Source organism: Anomalospiza imberbis, chromosome 7, assembly GCF_031753505.1.
Source record: "Anomalospiza imberbis isolate Cuckoo-Finch-1a 21T00152 chromosome 7, ASM3175350v1, whole genome shotgun sequence".
Lineage (NCBI taxonomy): Eukaryota > Metazoa > Chordata > Aves > Passeriformes > Viduidae > Anomalospiza > Anomalospiza imberbis.
In genome coordinates this window covers 21,761,919-21,786,978 of record NC_089687.1, presented here as the reverse complement: position 1 = coordinate 21,786,978, position 25,060 = coordinate 21,761,919, and the positions used below count along the sequence as shown (strand labels likewise).

General features: G+C 42.5%; 2 protein-coding genes across 4 annotated transcripts in view; both read left to right on the top strand.

Moving 5' to 3' along the window:
- The first annotated feature begins 5,859 nt into the window (after window positions 1-5,859).
- On the top strand, window positions 5,860-9,126 carry ATP5MC3 (ATP synthase membrane subunit c locus 3). Its single transcript, XM_068195935.1, has 5 exons — window positions 5,860-5,952; window positions 6,034-6,111; window positions 7,098-7,175; window positions 7,528-7,721; window positions 8,882-9,126. Exons 2-5 carry the CDS (start codon window positions 6,073-6,075, stop codon window positions 8,994-8,996), a joined length of 426 nt encoding a protein of 141 aa, XP_068052036.1. The 5' UTR covers window positions 5,860-5,952; window positions 6,034-6,072; the 3' UTR covers window positions 8,997-9,126.
- A 13,739-nt stretch (window positions 9,127-22,865) lies between these two features.
- ATF2 (activating transcription factor 2) overlaps window positions 22,866-25,060 on the top strand; it is a 40,092-nt gene continuing 37,897 nt past the window's right edge. For 2 of the 3 annotated variants that reach the window (XM_068195933.1, XM_068195932.1), the window contains exons 1-2: window positions 22,866-23,025; window positions 23,649-23,718. In XM_068195933.1, coding sequence (XP_068052034.1) covers window positions 23,671-23,718 — 48 coding nt within the window. In that variant the 5' untranslated portion in view covers window positions 22,866-23,025; window positions 23,649-23,670. Of the gene's footprint in view, window positions 23,026-23,648; window positions 23,719-25,060 lie in introns of those variants that run through there. The other variant, XM_068195934.1, reaches the window with a different exon arrangement.

Genomic DNA, 25,060 nt, shown 5'->3' with positions numbered 1-25,060 from the left:
GTTTGACCAGTGTGGTTGGAGAGGTGGCAGTTTCACCCTCCAAACCACTGTCATTTTTGCTATTGTATATATAGTGGAGTCAGAAAATAAAGTTTGCTTTTTTGGGTTCTTTTTCTTTCCTTTTACATCTAGCCTGCTTCTGTGAGTTATTTCGTGTCACAGTGTGACATTGTATTATAAGAAAGGTGTTAAAATTGGATTGCCAATGTTGTGCTCTAACCAGTGCAGCCAATAGTGTCAGCTTACAGCTGAACTTTGTTTTGTGTTCAAAAGGTGTTTAGTACTGTTAGCAGCATAAAAAGCACTGCTGAATTTATTTTCATTTAATCTAGTGATATTTTGTAACCTAGAAATCTATGTGTCTATTATTCAGTGGACTGACCGACCATTTCAAGTATGGGCTGCTTTTGCAACACAGCCTGGAGGAATAACATGAGTCATCTGAGTAAGAAAATTTAGTTATAGTTCAGTTAAAGGAGTTTATGTTCTAAAGTAATACATGAAGAGGTATATTCATTCTAAATGTTCTGAATCTTCTGAGAATTTATAAAAATTACTTTGATTAAACATCAGTGGATTGTTTTATTGCAGCTTTTCCTCAAAAATCAATTTCCAAAAAATATTGAGCAGGTGCATAAGAATAATTTTTAAACACATGAGCGTTGACCCTGAATGTGGCAATCCTGATACATACAGTGTAATAGACGTGAAGTACAAAGTGAAATTATTCATGACATTTCCTTCCACTTTAAGTAACATTGCAAAGGTTAGTGGTCAGACTCAATAACCTCTGAGATATTTTCCAAATTTAAAAATTCTATGATGGTATGAAATACAAATAAAAGTTACATTAAAATAGGGAATCATCATTTTCTATTAAAAAATTATAATTTTTGCTGACACATAAAATTACTTTTAAAAGTACAGGATTGTCTTCCTTGAGAAATTCTAGGTTTTATAAAAGGCTGAGTGTATTTTTAATACTGTTGTACAGCATTGTAAAAGTAATCAGTAGAACCTAAATGCTAGATAATAGGGCTTGTTATCCAGAGGGAAAGCAGCTCTACCAGTCTTTTCTGGCAAGGTTTCTTGGAGCCTTGATGTCACTTGCCACCAGAATCCAACAGCTAGAATGAAGATGAGTTTGCCTTTTTTCCATGCTGAATTTCTGCTGAAGCAAAATGTTTTTCCTCTTGACAACATCCCATTTTGACATGTATAGCTGTGATGTAGCAGACCCTACTTATATAATCATTGTGATATTTAAAACAGATCTTAAAGACCCAAAAATTACATTTTAAGGATTATAATGATTTCTCATTCAAATTGCATGAATATTCTCAACAGTATTAGCACACATTCCAAATTTTGCCAAGTATGAACATGGTACAATATTTGTGGCTGTCATCCATTTCTAGGACTCAGGTGTAAAAATAATCAATGGTCTGTTGAGCAGAATGCTCTACAGCCTAAATTAGCTCTACTTTGTTAAGTGCCTCCTGCTCTCCACTGAAAGAAGCCATTGAGACTATAAAAAACCAAATGTTAGAAAAAAAAAATGCTTGAGTAAGTACTCTTGGAGACAAAGATCACTGAAGAGACAGTTTCTTCCTTTCCCTTGTAAAGGAGACGTTTAGAATTTAGAGAAAAACTTTATCATCTGTATTTCTATGAAGCACCTCTTATGATCCAGCCAACTCTGCAATTAAAATATTACTTAGGTCAAAACTGGCCAACTACTAATAACCAGAAAGGTAAACAGGTATTAAGAGAGTGCTACCAAGAGAATTTCTACTTAAAGCAGAGCAGTCTAATAATGGCTTTGTTCCTTCTTCCCCAAGCACAAATGGTTTAAATACTCTGGAGTGTATTTATTCTGCTCTCTATATATCTTCTTTCCACAAGCCTTTGCTCCAGTTCTGTGAGTCCTGAATAGGAAGATTCAACCACTCAGCTGTGAATGGAAGAGGTAGAACTGAAACATGGTCCAGGCTGTGAAAAACACTGAAAACCCCTGGTTTTGTAAATCAATATCAATCAGTGCCCTGCAAAGTACGTTATAAATCTGGATGTTCAAGAGAGCTAACCCTGAGGTAATACACCTTAAGTTTTAAAATATTTCACAACATTAGGATAATCTCAGGAGGCCTTTGATCCAATTTCATCCTTTGGGGGTGTTCCAACAATTAAGAGTTATTGGAATATATAGGTTTTCCAGATACATCTCCTCTTCAAAACAGATTTATAAAAAGACTAGGGTGAGTGTGTGACATATTTTGAGTTAATAATCCTCTGCTGGGAGATAAAATTTAACCTGAAGGAATAGGTTTTGATCTAGCAGCAGAACATTTTATTTAGGCTTTGGACAATGGGATTTCTCTTAACTAGACAAGATTTCTCCTTCAGCAAATACAGAACATTCAGATACAGACATTCATCTTTTATAAGTTATTAATAATAAATGTTGAATTCTGGCAGACCCTCCAGTGCAAAGCACTCTGGACATGCTCGTTTATTTAGCATTGCACAGGATTGCACTTGCTCAACTGAACCAGTATGCAACTACCATCATTTGCCTGTACCTGGAGGAAAACCAACCCGTATCTATCAGGCAGGCATTCCAGTTTATGGGTACTGTTCCCAGCTGCCTTATTACCTGCTTTCTGGACAGATATAAGGCTTGATAGCACTCAAAGAAGTCACCAGAAAAATGCCATTTGTATGCAACATCCATTCTGCTGATACTTGGGTGTGGTAATGTTCAGAGCCTGACATGTGTTGATACCAATTCATTTCAGGGTTATAAAATGAAAGTTCATGTCACTGTAGGACTGAAGCATGGATCCATCAGTGAACCTAGCAAATGAGCTGCTTGGCAGTGAGGGTGAAACAGATGTTTCTTTTCTTAAAATAAGGACAAAAAGACTGGGAGAAGCTTTATGGTTCCAGGAGAGGTTTTTTAGAAAGCTTGGAAATTTTGGGATGACCTTTTCTCTTTCCTTTCTGGGAAAGGAAAAGGCCATACTGGTGGAACCACAGCTAGTGGTCACTTGCTGTTCTTACTGCCCTGACACAAACTGGCTCAGCAGCAGGGAATTGTAAGCCACAGGAGCTGTGGGAGAGGACTTGCTCTTCAGGCACCATGTACTGCTCAATCATCTGCACTCTATCTTCCTTGCCAGGGCCAAAATGGGGAGAAAATCTCCTCTGGCATCCTTGGCTACTGCCCATGTGCATAACTGGTCCTGACAGGGACAGACAATTGGAAAACTGGGAACCTGCTTGAAAAGATTTTCAGAAATGTGGTGAGCAACTAGAAATTACACTGTCTTTAGTGCAATGATGCCCTTCCTTGGGGACCTATCAGCAGGTCAACCATAGGATAGGAAACGGTGTGAGATTAACAAGTGTTTCTTTATGAAGATCTTCTTGAATTAAACTCAGCCTGGCCCCCAGACATCAGTAACAGCTCTTCAAAATCCTCCTGAAAGGAACAGCTGAGTCACATTCACAATACAGTATCCGATGTTATGCCTTAAAAACAACAACAAACCAGTGTTTAATAGTGGTTTTGACACTGCTCACAACAAATGGCTTGTGAATGCGTGTATTACAAAACATTCTGGGGTGGGAATTGTGACAGAAGAGAGCACTTCTTTTGTGAAAGAAGAGGGTTTCTGTTTAATGTGGTTATGAGTCTGTGTGACTTTGTGCTGTGTGTACACAGGAGTGTAATTTTCACTTCCTTCTCCATTCATGAGAGCTGAGGGAAGATTTGTTTCATGCCTGGAGGTCCAGACCTCTAGTTTCCCGAGGAGAAAGCACGTCTCTAACTGCTGTGCTCCCTCCCATGAGGAAGTGATTTTTTTTTTGTTGCAGACACCCTGCTGGCTGCTGCACTCCTTAAGGTGAAGTACTCGTCTTCAGAAATGAGGTACTCTGAATGTCACTGTGCAGCAGCATGCCACATCAAAGTCATTCCAACACTACAGCATTTGCCTTTGCTTTATGGTTTTATTCATGGTGATGGAAATACTTATTCCCACAATAGCATATGGATTGAATTTTTTGAATGAATGAATGAATGAATGAATGAATGAATGAATGAATGAATGAATGAAAAGTTCTGCCTAAACATTAAAAGGTTTTGCCACTGATATTTCTTTCTTAGTGTTTGTCTATGGAAGAACCATGTGTCAGACACTGCAGATCTGCCCGTGTACCTCAGTTGCCAAAAAATATGTGTAAGCTGTGACAAGGAAAAAAACCTAAAAAACCAAAACCACTGGCTTATAACCTCTTTTGCTGGCCTTTACAGACTGATGTTTTACTGTTCTGTTACTAAGACTTTGGATGCACACTGGAACCAAACCAAGCTTGCTGCTGGATTGAGGCAGGGAGCAGAAGGCTGGGAAATTGTACCGCTGTCTCTCACCTTCAGACCTACAACTGGGGTCTCTCCCCTGTACCAGTGGATCAGAAGACACTGCGTTGTAGGTTATAAAAGTAACATGAAGGTTAACACTGGTATGCAGCTGCTGAAAGCAGCTATTGATCATGTTCGTTGGGGGGTGTTCAGGTTGCTGATATGGAGCATGTCTCAGCTTTGTGGCACCTGTGAATTAACCAGTGACAGCAACATCAATCATCCTGTAAGTTTGCTGGAGTCCAGCACCCACCCTGACACTGTTCCCATCCCTAAATACACACACAGCCCCTTACTTGGTCCATTGGAGACCGTTTGCAGCACACGATTTTAGATGGCACGGGTTGTATCCAATGAAAATCATACAACTTAAATGTTTCCCAGTGTTTTACTCACTGCGTCCATTTTTCTGCATCTTTACTAGTTGGCACTAGTACCACTTACAAAAGCAAATGATCATTAAAATAAAGATCCAGTTATGAAAAGAAAAACATCAAAGCACATGTAAGTGATTAAAACGGGAATCTCAGGAACACATGCTCAGCTCAGTGAAGATAATCCTATTTCGGTTAATCTTGATTAAAAAGGATTCTTTCGTTACTTGGGTGCGAATCTGCTCATCGTGCAGAAATGACTAATTGAACAGTGGGGGCTTTTTGCACACAGCGGGTGTCCTGAGACGCGGCCCCCTTCCCTGCCGTGACCCGAGCGCCGGGGAGGGGGCGCGACGCCAACACTGCGCCAGCGCCGCTGCTACTGCTCTCGGCAGCGCCACCCTCACGGCGACACCCTCACGGTGACACCCTCAGGGCGCCACCTTCACGGAGACACCCTCACGGCGACACCCTCACGGTGACACCCTCAGGGCGCCACCTTCACGGAGACACCCTCACGGTGACACCCTTAGGGCGCCACCCTCACGGAGACACCCTCACGGTGACACCCTCCGGGCGCCACCTTCACGGAGACACCCTCACAGCGCCACCCTCACGGCGACACCCTCACGGTGACACCCTCAGGGCGCCACCTTCACGGAGACACCCTCACGGCGACACCCTCACGGCGACACCCTCAGGGCGCCACCTTCACGGAGACACCCTCACGGCGACACCCTCACGGTGACGCCCTCAGGGCGCCACCTTCACGGAGACACCCTCACGGCGACACCCTCACGGTGACACCCTCAGGGCGCCACCTTCACGGAGACACCCTCACGGTGACACCCTTAGGGCGACACCCTCACGGTGACACCCTCAGGGCGCCACCTTCACGGAGACACCCTCACGGCGACACCCTCACGGTGACACCCTCAGGGCGCCACCTTCACGGCCACACTCTCTCGGCGACACCCGCACTGCGGCTGCGCGGGGAAGCGGCGCGCGCGCCCCACGCCCCCCGCCGCCGCCAATGGCGCCCGCACAAAGTGACCTTGGCCGCGCTCCGCCCCTTCCGCCGCCCGGCCCCGCCGCGCCTGCGCACAGCCGGCCTGCCCGCCCGCCCGTCGGCCCGAGCGCGGCACCGCAGCGGTGAGAGCCGCGCCACTCGCGCCATCCGCGCCCATCGCCGCCCCCGCCCGCCGCACCCTCACTCTCTCCCTCTCTCCGCAGAGACGCCGGATCCTGAGCCCCGGGACTCCACCAGCTAAGATGTTCGCTTGCGCCAAGCTCGCCACCTCGCCCTCCCTGGTGAGTGGGGGTGCACGGGGGGCGCCTGCTTCGTCACCGGCCCCGTCCGTGTCGGTCGGTGACGGCCGCGGGGCGATCGCGTGTCGATCGCGGGTCGATCGCGGGTCGGGCGGGCCTCCGAGCCCCGCGGCAGCGCCCTGGGACGGGCCTGTACCGAGCGCTGCCCGCCCGAGAGGGTGAGGTGGGGGTCGGGCAGACTGCGGCAGGGCCGCGTTCTCCTTCCTGCCTCCTTGGCGCGGCCGGGGCCCTGTGCCAAGGTGAGGGGCCTTCGCTCACGAGCGCCGAAGGAGGGGGAGGTCAGCGCAGCCAACAGCTCCTGGGCCTACTGCGCTCCGTGCCTCGCTGTAGGTCAAACTCCAGCCTGTTGCTGGTCCTATGCAAGGCCGGAATTCTTTGCCCTTGCAATGATAAGAGACTGTTCTGCATGAAAGTGCCCTTTCTGGCCTGCAGAAGGTCTCATTTTGCATGGTCCAGGCCTAGGTTTCCCCTGCAAGGAAGAGCTTTGTGTAAGAGCCGATATGACCTTAGACTGCTGGGAGCCCAAGGACACATGCAGGCCGCTTGTGAAAAAAGATTCATTCATTTGTACCTCGCTAAATTTAAAAGTCTAATTTACATCTGTGCATTTAACAAGTTTGAAAAACATTTTGATGGCTTTTATTTATTCATTTCAAAATGTGTTTCACTGCCTCTTGGTCAGGATTTTTTGTCGCCGTTTTGCTTTATTTTCTGTCAGCATAATGCATGTATGTGTTCACTGAACGGTGTGGCTATTTGCTATATATCTTCTGAAAACAGTGTTGTCAGACTGCATGGCAGTGCTTGCTTCTGTATCAGTTATCGTATATGCAGCTGTTCAGAGATTGCTGTCTTTCAAGGAAAACAAATGACTTAGTAGCTCATAGTCTTATTATGTTACAGACTATTGTATGGAACCGCTGTGATCAAATGTTTCATTTTTTATAGTTTTTTTCCTCCTCTTACAGATCCGTGCTGGATCAAGAGTCTTGTACAGACCAATTTCGGCATCTGTGTTGTCTAGGCCAGAGGTCAAGAATGGAGAGGTACCTTATAAACAAAATTCTGTATCTTCCTAAATTACCTGGTGAGCCTAAATGTTCTCAACCTAGAGTTCACTTGTACTAACTCAAATACCTATAGTGTGAAACCTGCTTTAAGTCAAACACCTAATAATACTTGTTGCTGTCTTGCTCTTTCCCCTGAGAAGTCTTTCACATATAAAGTTGGTACTTTCAGGTGGAACAGGTAATGTTCTGAAGTTTATGACTTACTATCTCATCACTCTGAAGAATAAGTAGACATTGGATCTAATACAACTTTTAAAAACTGGATAATAACACTGTCACATGGTCTTCTGTCTGAATATAATGCTTTTTCATGTTTTGTTTTTTTTAGGGCAAATCAACAGTTAACGGGGCCCAAAATACTGTCTCCCGACTAGCACTTAGAGAATTCCAGACTAGTGCTATCAGCAGGGACATTGACACTGCTGCCAAATTCATTGGTGCTGGTGCAGCCACAGTAGGTGTGGCTGGTTCTGGTGCTGGAATTGGAACAGTCTTCGGTAGTCTAATCATTGGTTATGCCAGGTAATCAGTCTCTCTCTTTAGAAACTATTTAATTGGATGCAGGTGTATCTGGAGACAGCTGAACTGTAGAAAAGATAATGACACTGTAATAAATTCTGTTAATAATTACTGTTACTGATGCACATGGCTGAAGACAATCTTATGAAACTGTACCATATTCATCAGGATGGCTCTGTTGTTAAATTCAGAACTTTGTACACTCTTCCTGGAGGAGAGCCATGAAAGAAATTGCATCATTAGACTTGGTCGGTCTTTCGGTCACTGAAGTCCATTGTTTGAGCATTCAGTTCCAGAACTGAATTAAAAATCCATCCTGTATCTTTTCCCATGTAAGAGGAAAAGTCCTAAATAGTCTTCATAGTCAGAATCGTTGTTTAGAAAACATCTAACACATTCAGCTTCACATCTCAGAATATGCAGTTATTTTAGCAAATGAATTATCATCCCTTCTAGAAATCTGAAGGGGGCAAGGGTGAGGATTTTGTAGTAGGGATGAAATTTCAGGCAATTTTACAACATTCCTGTAATAGAAGTAGTTCACATGACATCATGGAAGAGCAGAACGGATAAAGGCATAAAAGAGGTTTCATGTTCTTCACTACTTTTTCAATTAGTTAAGTCTTAACTTCTTATTAAAGATTTTTAAACCTTATTGAAGACAAGGAAATTCACTTTCCACTTGAAGAAACAAGTGTTCTCAGTACAAAATCAATATATCAAGTTTTGAATTTGGCATGAACATGTCAATAAGCAGTTGTAGAACATTGTTTCGTAGTTTTATAATGGAGATTTTCTCCTCTCACTTCTTGAAGGCATATTCATTGCATTTTTGCAACAAACTGCTGCAGTTTTCTTTTGTTTTTTTCCTACTCTTAAGTGGTTCCTGTATTTGCCTTGAGAGCTGGTTAAAACATGATACACATGAAATTCCTTGGAGTATGGTTCTCATGTCACAGATGTGAAATAAATGTCTAAATTAGACCTGAGTCTAGTCTTAATTGCCAACTAACTTGTCTTCAGTGAAATCCTTGCAAAAAGTTGCTTGGATTTATTGGATATTCCTGTTACAGAATCTCTAGCAAGGAACTATGAGGTTAAACTGCATGAAAAACATGTTAATTGTAAGGATAAAAAGGACTTACACCTTCTCTTTCTTTTAGAAATCCTTCTCTGAAGCAGCAGCTGTTCTCATATGCTATCCTGGGATTCGCCCTGTCTGAAGCTATGGGTCTCTTCTGTCTGATGGTTGCTTTCTTGATCCTGTTTGCCATGTGAATGGCGATCTGCCTGTAATATTGGCATTGGAATGTAACTGCATTTTATGGGACTCCCAAAATGTTGGTGTCATGGAAATTGATGCTATTTCCAAAGTCATTTCATTAAAGATAACAACTTTAACTGTCAACCTGTTGCCTTCATTTATTGTCTATCTCACTAGGGTATTTGGAAGATGATATTTTGTAATTTGGTGTCCATGGATTGCTCCTGATAATGACATATTACATAGCACTCTTCCAGTCAAATATTTTATTTATTAAAATAATTGTGGCATACACTTGAAAGATCTAAGATGTAGAGATTAAGTGTGAAAGGCTGCATTGTTGGCCTTGTTCCTTCACTTGTGCTTTTGTTTTTTTCCCAAGTAGCTGACACACATTCTGGCACCTCTTGATAGAAGGAGCGGAACAGAAATCCGTGAAGGTGATAGGGCACTTCTCTTTGTATCAGTTTTCAAGTACACTATATATTTTGATTACCATGGAGGGTTTTCCACTTGGATCTGACTAGTGTTCTCACTGAGCTAAATAAGGAACTGCTTTAATATGGTCCAAGACATATAGTTGTGATACAGGGACATTATATTTTATTTAGTTACTGCATTTTTGGCATCACCTAATTAAAAGAGAGAGCTGCCAGCTTTCCAATTTTGTAGTCAGCCTTGCATTATCTCACACATTCTTTTAAAAGCATTAGGATTAAAGCATTTTGGTTAAAAAAATAGCTGCCTTTGCTTCTCTTGTAGCAGTCTAAAGGCATTTATGGTGTCATTTATACTTGGAGGAAAAGACTGTGCTACTATACTTACCTGTTGGGGGATAGATAGCATCTCAAACTTTATCTAGAATATTAAATAATCTGATCATATAACCAAAAAAAGCTGAACTTGGTTAGAATGTAAGCCAAGCTTGTTAAATGTTTAGTCATCTTGCTGTTAAGTAAATACTGAATTAAATATAAGAATTTTTATTGGAGGAAATTGAGAAATTACTAATAACTCAGATAAGTGCAAGGTGTGGGTAAGATTCTGTTTTAATCTGAATTAAAAAGTACCAAGTGGGTATTCAAAGAGATACGGTTTAGTGGACTTTAGTCCACTTTAGTTTATGGTGGACTTTGCAGTGTTAGCAGTTGACTTAATGATCTTAAAGGTCTAAAACACCTTTCCTTAAAGGCGTTTCCCAACTTAAATGATTGAAAAATTGTGTAGCAAAATTCTAGAACCTAGTATGAGAAATAACTTCCCCCTCATATTCTTAGTAGAAAACAGTAATCTCTAATACAGAGAATGTTCTTTTATATATGTGAATTTTAGTAGTGTAGAATATGAAGCAAATTAGTAGCTTTAGAACAATATTAGTAGTGTCTTACATGAGTAGATTAGGAAGTGGGGGTTTTGAGGAGTGAGAGGGGGTAGGAGGTGAAGCATATTGCAGGTATCTTCCATGTGGTCTCTGCTCATGCAGTGGTGATTTTGGGATTTGCTATTACCCATTCTTGGACGCCCTTGGTTTGCAGAGCTGACGTGCATTTGTCCTGGCTGAAATGTATGTTAGACACTAAAGCTCATCTGTCCTGGTAGGTGGTGAACATCTTTCAGTACAGCAGGGATCTCTGCAGGCATCTGAGGTGGCAATCTGTATTTCCTAAAATCATGGACAGTCCAGTGGGCTAGCTTAGTTCAAGCTTCATGTTTCCATATTGCTGGGATTTGGTCAAACAGGTATCTTCAGATTTGTCTTGGTCAAGTCCAGCTCCAACTCTGCAAATTCTGCTTAGGAATTTGTTTGCATATAAAATGAGTTGCAATGGTGTTTGGTGAAGATAGAAGACCTGGTTGAATTACTGCTCTTGTAACTTCACTAAGAAAGCCACCTGAATCACTGTGAGGTATTTGAATCAGGTTTGAATAATGAGTTTTTGGATTTACATCCCATCTTTCACCACCCTTTCAACATGAACCCTTTTTCTTGTGATCAGCCTTGCCTGAAAGGCAGTGGACATCTTGGGTGATTCTATATGTGGATGTGAAGGTTGTTTTACTAGTAGCATCTCCCCAAGCTTTTTGCCTTTTAACTCACTCTTAGACTGGTGAGCATAGGCCAAACTCGGGCGAAGTGGCTGTTTAGTTACACCAGTCATGAAAGAATCAGATCTGCGTTCTACAGATAAAGATTAATTGAGGACTTTCAAAACAAGGCAACAAGCCTTCACACAGAGGATTATCCTCCTTAGAGACAATAAGGGGCTTAGAATTAATGAGGGACGGGCAGATACTGTCAGGTGAACTATTATAGTGCACGTGGAATCCCTTTCTAACAGAGCATAGTTGGTCAATTTGAGTGGTCTGACAGAGAGTACCCTCAGTTTTCCTGAAACGCTCACAAAAGTAACAATTATAAATGTGTAAAACACTTTTTTTCTTACAAAAAGAAAACTCCAACCCAGTCTCTTTGTATTAACAGGGCAGCAACACCAAGGTCTCTTGATCTTCCTGTAAGAGTTTACATCAAGAAATCTTCCTGTAGGTCAGAGAAACCAAACTTAAGTTCCAGGATGTGTTACTGTAGGCTTTACTTCCCTGAAACCTTTTTCAGTTTCTTCTGACATGGACCTTGCTGAACTTAGAGATGGTTAGCTCATGAAAATTTGTCTTGTAGGTTCTCCAGATTGAAAGACTGTTCATGTTTCATTGTTGAAGATGAAGCCAGCTAAACCTCTGTAACAGCCATGTTATTCTAATGGAAAATGAAGGAAACGTTAAAGTTACCATATATGCTCTTAAGTTATTGCTGCAGGTAAAAGTGATTCATCCCATCGAACATCCTGCTGCTGTTTTTTTCTCTTTTATTGCTTTCCTTTTCTTTGATCTTTGCATCAATTTCACACTGAAGAAAGGCACCTGTAGTTCAGTTTTTTAGTCCAGGCTTAGGACTGCTGCTGCTACATAATGGTGAAGCTAAACCATCAAAAAGTACTTGTTTCTAATACAGGTCTTAATTGCTCTCTGAAGAAAGAAGTAAGATCTCTGTTCCTCTCTTCTGCATGTACAATTGAGTCCTTGCAACATGCTATTTTAAAGAATTAATTCCACCTTTAAGTAAACAGTATATTTTTAAGCAGTGCTTTCTATCCTATCGTATCTTAAAGAACTTTGCAGAAGTGCTGTACAGTGCCCACCAAAACCATACACAAGAAATGAAACATACCATGCAACTTCAGAGAAACTCAGCCAAAACGTATTTTACTGGAACTGATACTACTGTTTTAGAAGTACTTTATTGTTATGGCCTTGCACTCTCAGATCAGTCTCAGAGCAAAATCAAATGATACACATGCACAGAATTAAAGGTTCATGTATGATTCAGCGTACACACTAGCTAAAGTGTCTAGCCATAGAGGGTTATGCTACTTTTTTAACGAATCCAAAATTCCTTTATTTCCTCCTGTGCAAAATATAGGCGTTTGCCATTATTCTACAGTGCCACAGCATTTTTTATACATTAACCAAGGTGAATGTTTAGCACAACCACGGCTTCAGGCACACACCTCGCTCCTGCACTGAGAGGAGGCGTGTTGAGAGATGGGGAATCTCGCCAGTGCAGGGCTTTGGAGCGCCGATTATTCCAAAAGTTAGATGTGACAGGCGCATGAAGACTTGCCGCTGAGCGAGGCCTTGCAGTGGTTTATTCACTGCGTGGTGCCTGCTGTCCTCAGCTGCCGGCCCTCCTGCACGTCCCGCCGCGGCGGACGGGCACCTCACGCTGAGCTCTTCTCCGCCGCGGCCGTACCAGTCCCGGCCCCGCCGTGCCCAGCGCGGCCCGGCCCGGCCCGGCCGGGGTCGCTGTGGGGAGCGCGGCCCGGCCCGGCCCGGCCCGGCCGGGGTCGCTGTGGGGAGCGCGGCCCGGCCCGGCCCGGCCGGGGTCGCTGTGGGGAGCGCGGCCCGGCCCGGCCCGGCCGGGGTCGCTGTGGGGAGCGCGGCCCGGCCCGGCCCGGCCGGGGTCGCTGTGGGGAGCGCGGCCCGGCCCGGCCCGGCCCGGCCGGGGTCGCTGTGGGGAGCGCGGCCCGGCCCGGCCCGGCCCGGCCGGGGTCGCTGTGGGGAGCGCGGCCCGGCCCGGCCCGGCCCGGCCGGGGTCGCTGTGGGGAGCGCGGCCCGGCCCGGCCCGGCCCGGCCGGGGTCGCTGTGGGGAGCGCGGCCCGGCCCGGCCCGGCCCGGCCGGGGTCGCTGTGGGGAGCGCGGCCCGGCCCGGCCCGGCCCGGCCGGGGTCGCTGTGGGGAGCGCGGCCCGGCCCGGCCCGGCCCGGCCGGGGTCGCTGTGGGGAGCGCGGCCCGGCCCGGCCCGGCCCGGCCGGGGTCGCTGTGGGGAGCGCGGCCCGGCCCGGCCCGGCCCGGCCGGGGTCGCTGTGGGGAGCGCGGCCCGGCCCGGCCCGGCCCGGCCGGGGTCGCTGTGGGGAGCGCGGCCCGGCCCGGCCCGGCCCGGCCGGGGTCGCTGTGGGGAGCGCGGCCCGGCCCGGCCCGGCCCGGCCGGGGTCGCTGTGGGGAGCGCGGCCCGGCCCGGCCCGGCCCGGCCGGGGTCGCTGTGGGGAGCGCGGCCCGGCCCGGCCCGGCCCGGCCGGGGTCGCTGTGGGGAGCGCGGCCCGGCCCGGCCCGGCCCGGCCGGGGTCGCTGTGGGGAGCGCGGCCCGGCCCGGCCCGGCCCGGCCGGGGTCGCTGTGGGGAGCGCGACCCGGCCCCGCGCTGGCGCTGGCCCCGCCCCCGCGCCGCGTGACCGGCCCGCCCCGCCCCACGGAGGTGTCAGAGCGGCTCTCGCGAGAGGTGACGGAAGCCCGCGGGGGACCCGGCCTTTAATGTGCGGTCCGGCCGCGTTCCGGGTGAGTTTGTAAACACGGCCCGGCCCGGCTCGGCCCGGCGCGGCGGCTCCTCCTCCCTCCGCGCTGCGGCGGCGCCGGGCGGGCGCGGCGGGGCGGGAGCGACACGGCGCGGCGGTGGGCGGGGGATGCCCGGGAGGCAGTAACATGGCGCCGCCGCTCCTCTCCGCGGCAGCCCCCTCCCCCAGCGCGGCCTGCGGCTCCCGCCGCCCCTAGAGCGGGGCGGGGCGGGGCGGCCGGCGCCGCGGACACCGGTACCCGCCCGGAGGTAGGGCCTGGCGGGCGGCCCGGGACTGTGGCGGCGAGGCGAGCGGGTGGGTGAAGGGGGCTGCGGCGCGTCCGGGAGCGGGTGCTCCACGGGGGCATCGCCGGCAGCCGCCCCGGGCCCGGCCCGCGGCGTGGAGGGCGGGAGGAGGGGGCAGCCAGGCCTCGCCTTTCCGCCTCGCCTCTGCTCCAAGGAGGCCTCCGGGTGCATCCATCTTCGCCTCTGAAGGAGAACTTAGTCCGTGCCGGTGCTGGTGCGGAGAAGGGTACGGGTGTGGGGGATGCGGGGCGGGGGTAAGAACAGCTCTTCTGCACCAGGTGTTGGCCTGCCTGGTGTCTGGCCACGGAGCTGAACCTCCTGGACCAATTGCCTCATTGACTTTGACTGTTATTGTGCGTAATGCCTCTCGAGTTGTCAAATAAGAGGTCTCTGAAGCTTTCCTGTGAAAAAAAACATGTCACAGACTCTCAATTAGTGATAGCTGCATGGTGTGTAAGGCACAAATGTTTTATGTTAAGGTGTAACCTCACGTTTAGAGTTAGGGGAAGTGTGTGCTGCCATGTTGCTTCTACAGTCTTGCTCATTCTACAGCGTTTTAGCATCCCTGTTCTTGGAAGGAGATTCATTAATGTGTTTATATGCCCTGTTCATGCACTCTATGTCACTCCCTTGATTTTTGTTCTATTGCTTTTTCCCAGAGGTGTTTATCTTCCAGTAGTGATATTGTCATCTGTTTTCTTGCACTGAAATGAGAATTTTGAATAATCTGAACATTCTGAATCATCCCCTACTTTCCAAACAGTGACCACAAATATGGCTGAAATGTGTTTTATTTACCACCTTTTAAAACAGTGGTTTTGTTTTCTGTTTGACATGTTCTACTCATGGCAGTCAATGTCACATCCACACTTCTTGCTGAGCATAAAGCCAGATAACAGGTAATAAAAACAAAATGTTCTGAAGTTTGGGTCATAACACTGCTAGGTCTGATTAGATGTTAAATTCAGCACCAGCTGATAGGATTGGGGCAATCCTTGTGGTTCTGGTCTTTGCAGGTGGAATTTCTTCAGCCATCCGCTGAAACAGGTTGCTGTCTGTTAGTGGACATCACCTCAGAGGGACAAACTCTAGTCCGGTTTGGCATTCACTTGAACTAACTCTGAAGTGTTTATAATTATGCAATCCAGAATCAAAATTGTCAAGTTGTCTTGTTAAAAAACTAAACAATAATTTTGTCAGGGACTGGTTGTTATATAATGCTTCAAAAGAATTGACAAATAGTAAGAGACCTTAATGTGTACGTAGAGTGAAGCAGCTCTTTTAAAAATCCTTTGGGATTTTATGTTTCAATACTGACATTGTATGCTAATGCTTAATCAAGTAGTTGAGCTTTTGATCTTCTTCACAGTGTAGTTGATATTTCTACCCTGGCTTGAATTCTAGAAATGTGAATGTGTTTGGTAGGTCTTTTTCCAGAAACTTCTAGACTTTGCAGGGTCTAATATAAGATACTTTCAGATCTTAAATTTCAGCATACATTCTTTAATTAATAATTTTGCTTTTCATGCTACTTTTCTTTTGTGACCACGTTGAACAGCATGAACTATGCTTTTATTTTCATTCTTGTTTCATTAAATTTTGAATGGGCCTAGTGCTAAAAATTGCTTTTCTGTCATAAGCTTTTTTTTCTTCCACTCTTGATTAACTTAAACTTACGAATGTACATTTTTACCTCCCTGAAGGTTTCCTAACGTAAAGTTATTTATAGTATCAACATTCTTAATGGTTTCTTAACACAGTCTTGAGTTACTGTATAAAAATTATGCATTTTTATTTTCAAAGGAGCAAATGTGTTTCAATAATTTTAACTCTTAATTTTGAATAGATTTCAGGTTACCATTGTTCTGCATCACTGAACTGTGTTTGTTTAACATAAAATATGCACTGTAAGAAGTCTTTGGATATAGTTAGTGACAAAAATATTAATTAATATTTAATAATTATGCAATAAATGCTTCCCCCCCCACATTTATGCTGTACTGTTTTCAGCTTTGTTGAGTGTCAGCTTCAGTTCAGCCTGAGAACTTTTCTGTTAGCTTCACTTCAGATAAGAGCTTTTCTTAAGCAAGGCATTCCAAGCAATATGTTGTGTTTCCTTCCTAGGTAAATGCAGTGATAGTTCATATAAGTGCTTACAGGAAAGAAAAGGATCATTCTGTTTTCATGAGCAAGAGGAATCCTGTAGTGAGATATTTGATATAGTTAAAGATTTTTTCGAATTAAATTCTTAATTAATTCATTCAATTTTAGACTTCAGGGATGCAATCTAAGAAAATGTGAAAAGCAAGTAACTTTTTGTTAAGCTTGTTTTTTTTTAATTTTGTTGAAACAAGTGTAGAAAAAGGAGGTTGGATTTCTAATGTTTGTTATGTTGAAGATGTTCAAACCTAGTTAAATGAACTGGGGAAAGCAAGGCCTAATATCTCTGTAAGCAAATAGTGAGAAGATGGGAGGAATATTAATCCCTCTATATTTCTTTTATGAGGTTCATTGACATTTTGCTTATTTACAAGAGCTGTATTCGCACAGCCTGAATTTTTATTAAGTTAAAGAAAGATCAGAGATGTCTCTGAAAAATACTTAAGCCAAAGGGTTAAATTAGAAGCCACCATGTTCAGCCAACAGGAAATGTTAGGCCTAAGGACCTTTCTTTATGCCATTTGTGCTCTCTGTTTGTCAGAAATGTATCTTCTTGTGGAAGAAGCCACTCCTGCAGCTAAAGGACTTTAATTGCTTTGTTTCTGTATATGTGACTGTCTGTCCTATCTGTCCAACTGGCTGTCTTGTCATTATTGGAACTTGTTACGTCAATCATCCTTTCTTTTGTCTTTAAGTAAATCATCTTTTCTTCTTGTCCAGATGTGCTGCCCTTTATAGAATTTAGACAAATGGTGGGAGGTATGGAATTAACTTTAGATATCAGATATTAGCAGTTAATTAATAATGTCAGCAAAAAATGCCTATCATTTGACTTTCTAAAAGAAAAAAAAATGGAACCTTCTGCTAGCAGCATAATGTGTGGAAGGAGCTCCTGTTCTTCTGTTTGCCAGCCATTGGTATTTATGAACTTTAAATACTCTGGACTAGAGTTTATAGGTTTCTTGCAGAATCTACAAGGATATTTTCTGCCAATCCCACTTTCATTATGAGGAGGAATGTTCTGAATTTTCAAGTTTTATCTCCTCCATTTCCTTTATTGTTCAGTTTTATTTTTTAGGACTGTCAAATTCGCCAGTATTGCACAAATACAGTCAGATCACTTCTGGAAGTGCCCTGAAATGGTCAAGTATTAATTACACTGATTTTGCTTCACCTTTCTTCTTTTGCTTTATAGGAAACAGAAAATATATCTCCAGTCCCTCTAGGTAAGTAGATCACTGGGTTTGTCTTCCTTTTAAAACAAAAATTACTTTTTTCCAAGATCATGTCACTTCTTAAGTGGTGTATTCTACCTACTAACTTCTGATTTTTACTGAAATCACAACTTGCATATCTACATGTATAGAAAATTGTGGAAATAAAGATAGACTCTTTAAATGTGTGAAGTGATTAAAATTTATGATGTGAATGCTGTATGCAAGTGTTGAAAGTATAAAGACACCATGTTCATTGTGATTTTTGTTGTTATTTGTTTGGTTGCATGAAAAAGCCATCTCTTAATTGTGAGGTGTTTAAATTTAGAAAACAAAAATAGCTACCTCCCCCACATCTAAAGACATCTTGGAAAGGAGCTAATCAAAATACTAAAATCAGCTCTCCAGGTAACCATTAAGAGAATGTAATTCTTTACTGTGGCAAATATGTTCCATTCACTTTATTTTGAATAAGTATGTACTCTTAACTAAAACTCTGAAAAGTTCATAAAAGTTAAAAAATTTGACCTGGTTCTTTTATGTGTCAGTTTCCTATTATAAAGTGAAGCTTTAAAGTAAAGTCTTACATTACCTAAAGTAGTTATATATTATGATGAGATCAACAGAAAAGCTTAGTAAGAGTTTATAATGCTCTATGCAGTAAGGCTTTGTATCTTGCAGTAAAAGGGGGCACAATCCCAGATCCAATGTAATGAATAAAAGGAAATGTTGACTGGACATGGCCGGTCTTGAGGAAATGCAAACATCCGTAGGAAAATGCATCAGTCGTGCTGTAACATAAGCACTTTGGAGTGTTTGGACTCAGAGGAGACCGATTGCTGATGGGCTTATATAATTCCGGCTTGTCCCAATGGCCTGCTACAGTTTTTGTCCAACTTTCATCTTTCTCAAACCAGAATGTACAGATGTTTCTTGGGTTGGAGCCACAAGCAAGTGGTCAGTGTAGCTGCAAGGCTTGGGTGTGCTTCTCACATAAGCAGTAGGAGATAAATCAGCTACTGCTGTAGCTGCAGACTGACAGATTGTGCTCTGTGGACTGTCCAGTTTAGGAGGGTGACACACTTGTGAAAATATGCATCTCTTCTTGCATGTTGGCCAGAAGAAGAATGCTGTTCTTCAAAGGTTTTACAGTTTTTGTTTGTTCATGGGGTTATGTGTGTTCATAGCTGTCTTTTCTATGCTCAATTCTGGCGGTTTTCTTCTGTGCTGTTTGTGTCAGCCCTGATGTTACAGGAGAGCAATCTCTGTATTGCTACAGTGCTTAAAATAAGTAATCACAGGGTAAGAGTGCACAGTCTGTGAGCAGCTCTGTGCATGGCCGTCTTTTCTCATACATCTTGCTTTTTATAGGTAAAGTAGAGGCTTTAGCTGCAAGTCTGGTGAGTCTTTACTAGGTACATGTGAAGAATTTTCTCAGCAAATTTGAAGAAGTTTTTGCAAGGACTCTTGGTAGATATACATTTTAAACAGCTGCTTACATGTTCAGTAGAAAAATCTTGAAACAAAGTGTCAGTTGTATTTTCCATGCTCCTGTATGTAGGCAATTAAGAGAAAACAGAAGAATCTTTATGACTTTAATAAGTCAACAAGACATGGCTTAAGTCAGGGTAGGCTTCTATTCTTTGTAAAATTGTCTTCTGAAAGGTTTTGGAAGCAAGCTTCAGACTATGTAGTAATAGTTTCCACCAAGTGCACCCAAGGTGTTTAATTAAAATCTTATGGAAATATGCAGATAATTGTTGAAGCTATTTTTGTAGCACATTTAGATGCATATTAATGTGACATTTTATGGAGACATTTTTATTTTTTAAATAAGCACTTTGCCTTAAATATTAGTGAATTATTTGGAAACTCATTTTTGTTTCTCCATATTATATATATTTTAAAGATGGATATATACTTATTTATATAGTATACTTTCCAAACATCATGAAAGAGGCTTGCTACATTTGAAATAGGCATGATGTGAATGTATTTTACTTCTGTGTTGAAAGTCCAGAGCAAACACCAAAAAAGTGAGATTATTAGTGTGATTTTAGTACTGAAGTTGATTATTCTGTAAAGATTATTTCAAGTTTTTCTTGTGTTCAGCTCTGATGCTGTTACTGTGTGGCTGGAATTCTACATATGGATTTCTCTATGCTACTGAAAGGAATGTAGGGTTTGAGGTTTACAGAAGCAAGTTGCAGTTCAGTGGACTTAGTAAGAATCATGTCACTGAATGTTCATTTTATCTGAAGAGATAAGGCTGGAGTTTCACATTCATATTGGATTCCTTCAGGAACTGTCTTTTTTCTCTGGGACAAGGTGTTAGCTGTTGCCTAGGTAACAGTCCAGGGTGACACTAATTCCCCTCTAGGGACAGGGTTATCACTTCATGTATTACGTTTCTGATTTGGCTGGGTAAGTAACATTTTTGTCAAGATGACATCTAAGTTGCTATTTTGGTTTTCAGGGAAAAGGTATTTTCTAAATTACTCTTCTTACTGTCATATTCTCACTTTGGGCAGTCAGTCTACAACATAGAGAGTCTCCTTTGAAATTAGAGTGGTAATTACCAACATTTTTTCCTGAAAATTTGCCTTCTCTGTGTTAGTTTTGTTATGCCTGTCAGGCAACATGCAATCCAGAAGGAAAACAGGATGCAGAGGATGGGATTTGTGTGTATTTTGTAGCAGCAACAGGTTTTTGGCCATGCAGAGTCTTCTAAAGATGTCAGAACATTACCCTAGTTTGGATTGTCCATTGCAATTGTTCACCTTTGTTCCTTGCTGTGATATCTTTATGGTATGCTTTAAATTTCAAAGTTATCTTGGATTGCACAGAATTTTTTCCAGTCAAAATTTGAATTTCTGCAAGGCTGAAATTCTACAGCTTGACAACCTGTTTCAGTGTTCAGCAAACTCTCATTGTGGGATTTTATTTTAATGCTGTTTTCCTCTTGCTCTACAATTGTTCCTAACTTTCTTGGTGTGTCTCGTGAATGTTGCATCTCATCCTTCTATTATACTCTACGTAAAGTCTGGATCTGACTTTTCTGTATCTATATTCTGTATCTATACATTAGATAGTTCATGACAGCAAGCGGATCTTTAGCTCTCTTTCTCCATTCTGAACAAACTTTGCTTCCTCTTGTTATGTAATAGTCCAGCTTCCTAACTGTTTTGATGAGGCTCCAGATGTTTTCTCTCCAGATCATCATCTGTCTTGAGGGGCTCAACTCTGGATATGGCACTTGAGCTGTAGTCTTAGAGTGCCAGATAAAGGGCAGTAATCACTTCCCTTCATCTCATTGCTGTGCCTTTGTTAATTCACCCCAGTAGCCTCTTGTCTTTCAGTGCTAGAAGTGACATGATGCTGAATCATGCTGGGTTTGTTGTCTGCCGGGAGTTAGAGGTTCTGCCCCAAAGCTGCTTGACGGCCACTTGCCCCTCAGCTTCCACTGTTGCATGGAGTTGTTTTGTTCTAAGTGCTAGCCTTGCAAGTCTTTGTAATAGGTGAATACAGTTCTTACCAATTTGGCTGCACTAACAAATGTGAGCCCTTTGTTTTCCCATCCTGTCAGATCCAGTTTCTGTTTAGATTTAAAATGTCCAAGGTCTTGCTTAGAATGCAAGTGAACTTCTTTTAGGTGCAAAAGTTTCAATGCTTCAACATAATTTTTTTTCCTCAGATGTTATCTGGAATCTCTTTACAGGGGATTACCTCACAAAATTCCATGTGGCCTGCAGTCAAATAATGTTACAAAGATGAGGAAATGAATTTATCTCCAACTTTTTTCCAGTAAGTTTGCCAGAAGAATAAGTGCTACTTTTCTTTTTCACAAGGATTGATTTTTTTCTTGTCTATGAGGCATTCAAAAGTCACAGGCTTCACAAGCTAAGACGTGGAACCAGATAAGGACTTCACATGCAAATACGAAATTTGGTAATATTCCTTGAAAAGAGAAAATGAATGGACCTAAAAAATTTACATCTTCTCACCTACAAAAAATACTGACAGCATGGAGGGAGTTGATTTTATGTTTGAAACTGCATCTCTCAGAGATGGACAAGACATAGTAAGAGAGTGGAAAAAATGTCCTACATGCACTTCAGTTAATCAAAATCTTCATGCTTTGGATTAAAAAAAAACCCCAAATTATAATTGTTTCCTCCACCATTAGTTTCTGATATGAGTATTACTTGCCTACTCATAGTACATATCCATATGTGTATATTGGCATATGGTGGCATATGTAGCCATTAAATAAGTATACAGTGCCCTATGATGACAGGTTCAAAAAAACTAATTCCTTTTGAGATCTAAACAAGACTAACTCATTTGAAGAAATGAGATTGTTGCATTGCTGAAGAATAGTGGGATAGCTGTTAACTCTGAAGTTCCACATATTGTAAGGATATACTCTTAAAGTGTCATGGATAAGGACCTTATTTCTTACCCTGAAGCCTTAGTCATGAGTCAGACTTGCCCATAATCTTGTTAATATTCCTTATTAGTGAAAGTACCAAGTTCACATTTTGAACAGGTAAAAAAATACTTCATTCCTTCAGAAACTTGAGACAGGTTATGAACTCTTTGCAGACAGTCTTCATCCCTAATTTGCTTTGGCATCCTTTCTTTGGGATGTAAATGTTTCCCTGCGCTGTCAGTGCCAAAGTCTGAAGTTTCTGGCAGCCATTCATCTCTTCTTGACTTCTGATCTCAGCTCAGGATCCCCATTCCTTGAAACATATATTTAGAAGTGACAGTTTAGAATCTCCTGCATACCATGTTTTTCTTTCTTTGCTGTTATGTGAACATTACCAAGGATGCTGGGATCTCCTCCTCTTTGAAGGAATATCCAAAAAAGTCTATACATAGTGTTTTTTTACTGTACCGGTACAACCAGAAGGATCAGATACTGTATTCCCTACAGATCTCTGAGGTAATAAGTCTGAAATTATTTGCTTATGCTTACTTGATATGTCTTGTGTCTAGTGCCCAGATATGTACCAGAAGTGTGCATTCTTTGGGTGGTTAGACAGTTTGAGAATCCTTGCCACTCTACATGACCAGTGCGCTGGGGATGACATGGGTTTATTCTGCCTATGATCTTTAATCATTAAAACATCCTTTTTCATCTTTATTTGCTTCATCAATCTAAATAGTGTTCAAAACTAACACTGTTAGTTCTCCATACAAATACTTATTTAAAGATGAATGTATTTCCTCCAAGGTAAAGCCACAGATGTCACAACTAATTAGAGGATGTGTTGAAGCAAACAATTTCTTTGAAAAACTGTTGTGTTTCATGGGTGAATAGTGGATATTTTATCATTTATCTTTACAAAATCATTAATTATTATATTTTTAGCATGGATAGTAATTAATATCTTCTTTTAATTACAGTTCATTGCCATGAAAAGGAGGATATGATAGTTTGCCCTATGAAACAGGTTTATATGTGAAATCTGGCAGGTATGTGTATTAGTATGTGGGGTGAGTATGCAAAATAGCGCCAAATATCATTAATATCCTACTTCTTTCTTAAGTATTTTTAGCCTGTCAGTAGTTAAGTAGCTGAAACATTACTAAAGTACATGTTTTTGTAATTAAATTCATAACAGTTTACACAAAGGGCTATGTGCTAACTTATCTCTAATGATGACCTTTAAATAAGGATTGTGAAAAGGCTAAGGAATGAACACTAGTTCTTCATCTGTTGGCACCAGAACCTTGACTGCATGGTGTTGTCTGCTGCTTTGATCTCTTTTTAACTGAGAATTTGATCATTATTACAATGTATTTATTTTCAGTGACACGTTGTTCTTACTGTGTTTTCAGATACTTTTTGCAGTTAGTCATGTTACATGTGAACATGTGGATTTCTGATTGAGGTGTATGTTCAGAAACTGCTGTGGTGGATTTTGTGTACCTTCCTGACAGAGCTTGAAATCCATACTCTGAATCATGGGTATTTAGAATATTACTCTAGTCAGAAGGCAGAAATTCTTGCCCATAGAATATTAAAATAGCTTGTTGATATATTGATAATTTGTTGCATTATTTGTAAAATTATTTACATTCTAATTTTAATACAGGTAGCACAACGACCTGTGGAATATGAGTGATGACAAACCCTTTTTATGTACTGCCCCTGGATGTGGCCAGGTAATGGTCTGAACTGAAATTATTAGCATTGTTCAAATAAAAGTAAAACACTGGAATGTAGTTTTAGAGATTGATTAAAAGGGGCTTATGATAATTGCTACTAAGTATTTATGTTTTGCTGAAAAGCAAGAATTTATAGCATGTGGGTCTACACCAGCCCATGATTCCAGGGAAGGTGAAGAGAGAAGTTCATGTCCCAGATGCCAGCTTCACACTGTAGAACAGAGAGAGGGAGTCAGGCTCTGGACATCATATTCCCTCTGGAAGGGCTGCTCCGCCACTTAGTGAGGACAGAAAGACAGACTTAAGTCTCTTAGCATGATAGAATGCAGGAATTTCTGGCTTACGCTGTATGCAGAGATAGGGTGCAGGAGTTATGGAGAGCTGGGCATTTGGAACTCTGGGCAGTAAAGTTCTAAGGAAAAAAAAAGATCCCTTGTTTGTTTCACCCTGTCTTACAGTGATCCTATATTTTTAATTTCCCTCACAGTTCCACATGCACATGTCCTCTTTCATGGAAACATTCTGAATTACTATACTCTGAGGTGAATTCAGCCTATGTGTCAGGTCCTGGGAGGTGATTCTTGATGTGGATCTTTATATGTGAAGTGACTTAAATTAGTGAGGCATAACTAGAAACATAAATTGGAGCTCAAATATTCACAAAGAAAATTAAGAATTTAAGTGTTTTGTGTAAAATGTGTTCTTTTTAGGAAAGCTGCATCTTGGGAAACATTTTCTTAGATTATGTCAATTGAAACACTAACTTCACCCACAATTACAGATGCATAGCAAATTAGTGCAAACAAACAAATAGTAAAAGTAAGAATATCTCTTTTACAGCACTTAGTTTGTCTGCTTACTGCTTTTTTATAGCATATACCACAAATACTGGGGAAAGTATGCATGAAATGAGCAAACCTGAGAGGTTTTTAAAATGCTGTTAAGGTTTAATTAATTCACAGCATTTCAGTTGTCTAGCATTATTCTAGTGTTGCCCATTCTACCTGCCCCTTGTTTTATGTAGTAAATTGTCAGAGGCAGGAGCTACAATGTTTTATTGTATCTTTATGCTGTTAAATGCAGTGAAGTTTGTGATTGCAGATCAGTTCTTATTAATGTGGTAATACACACAATGCAGTAATCAAGTAGTGGTGATCAATTACTAGACGTTGTCAAGATCCATTAATACAGCGAATGGCTGTTTGCTGATGGCTGATGGAGACTGCAGCACTCTGAAATGTTATCTTGGACTTTTGATGAATGCAGGCACTTACGCTGCAATTTCCCTGGTATATTTAGTTACTATGAACATAATTTGAGTTATATAATATTTCTGCTT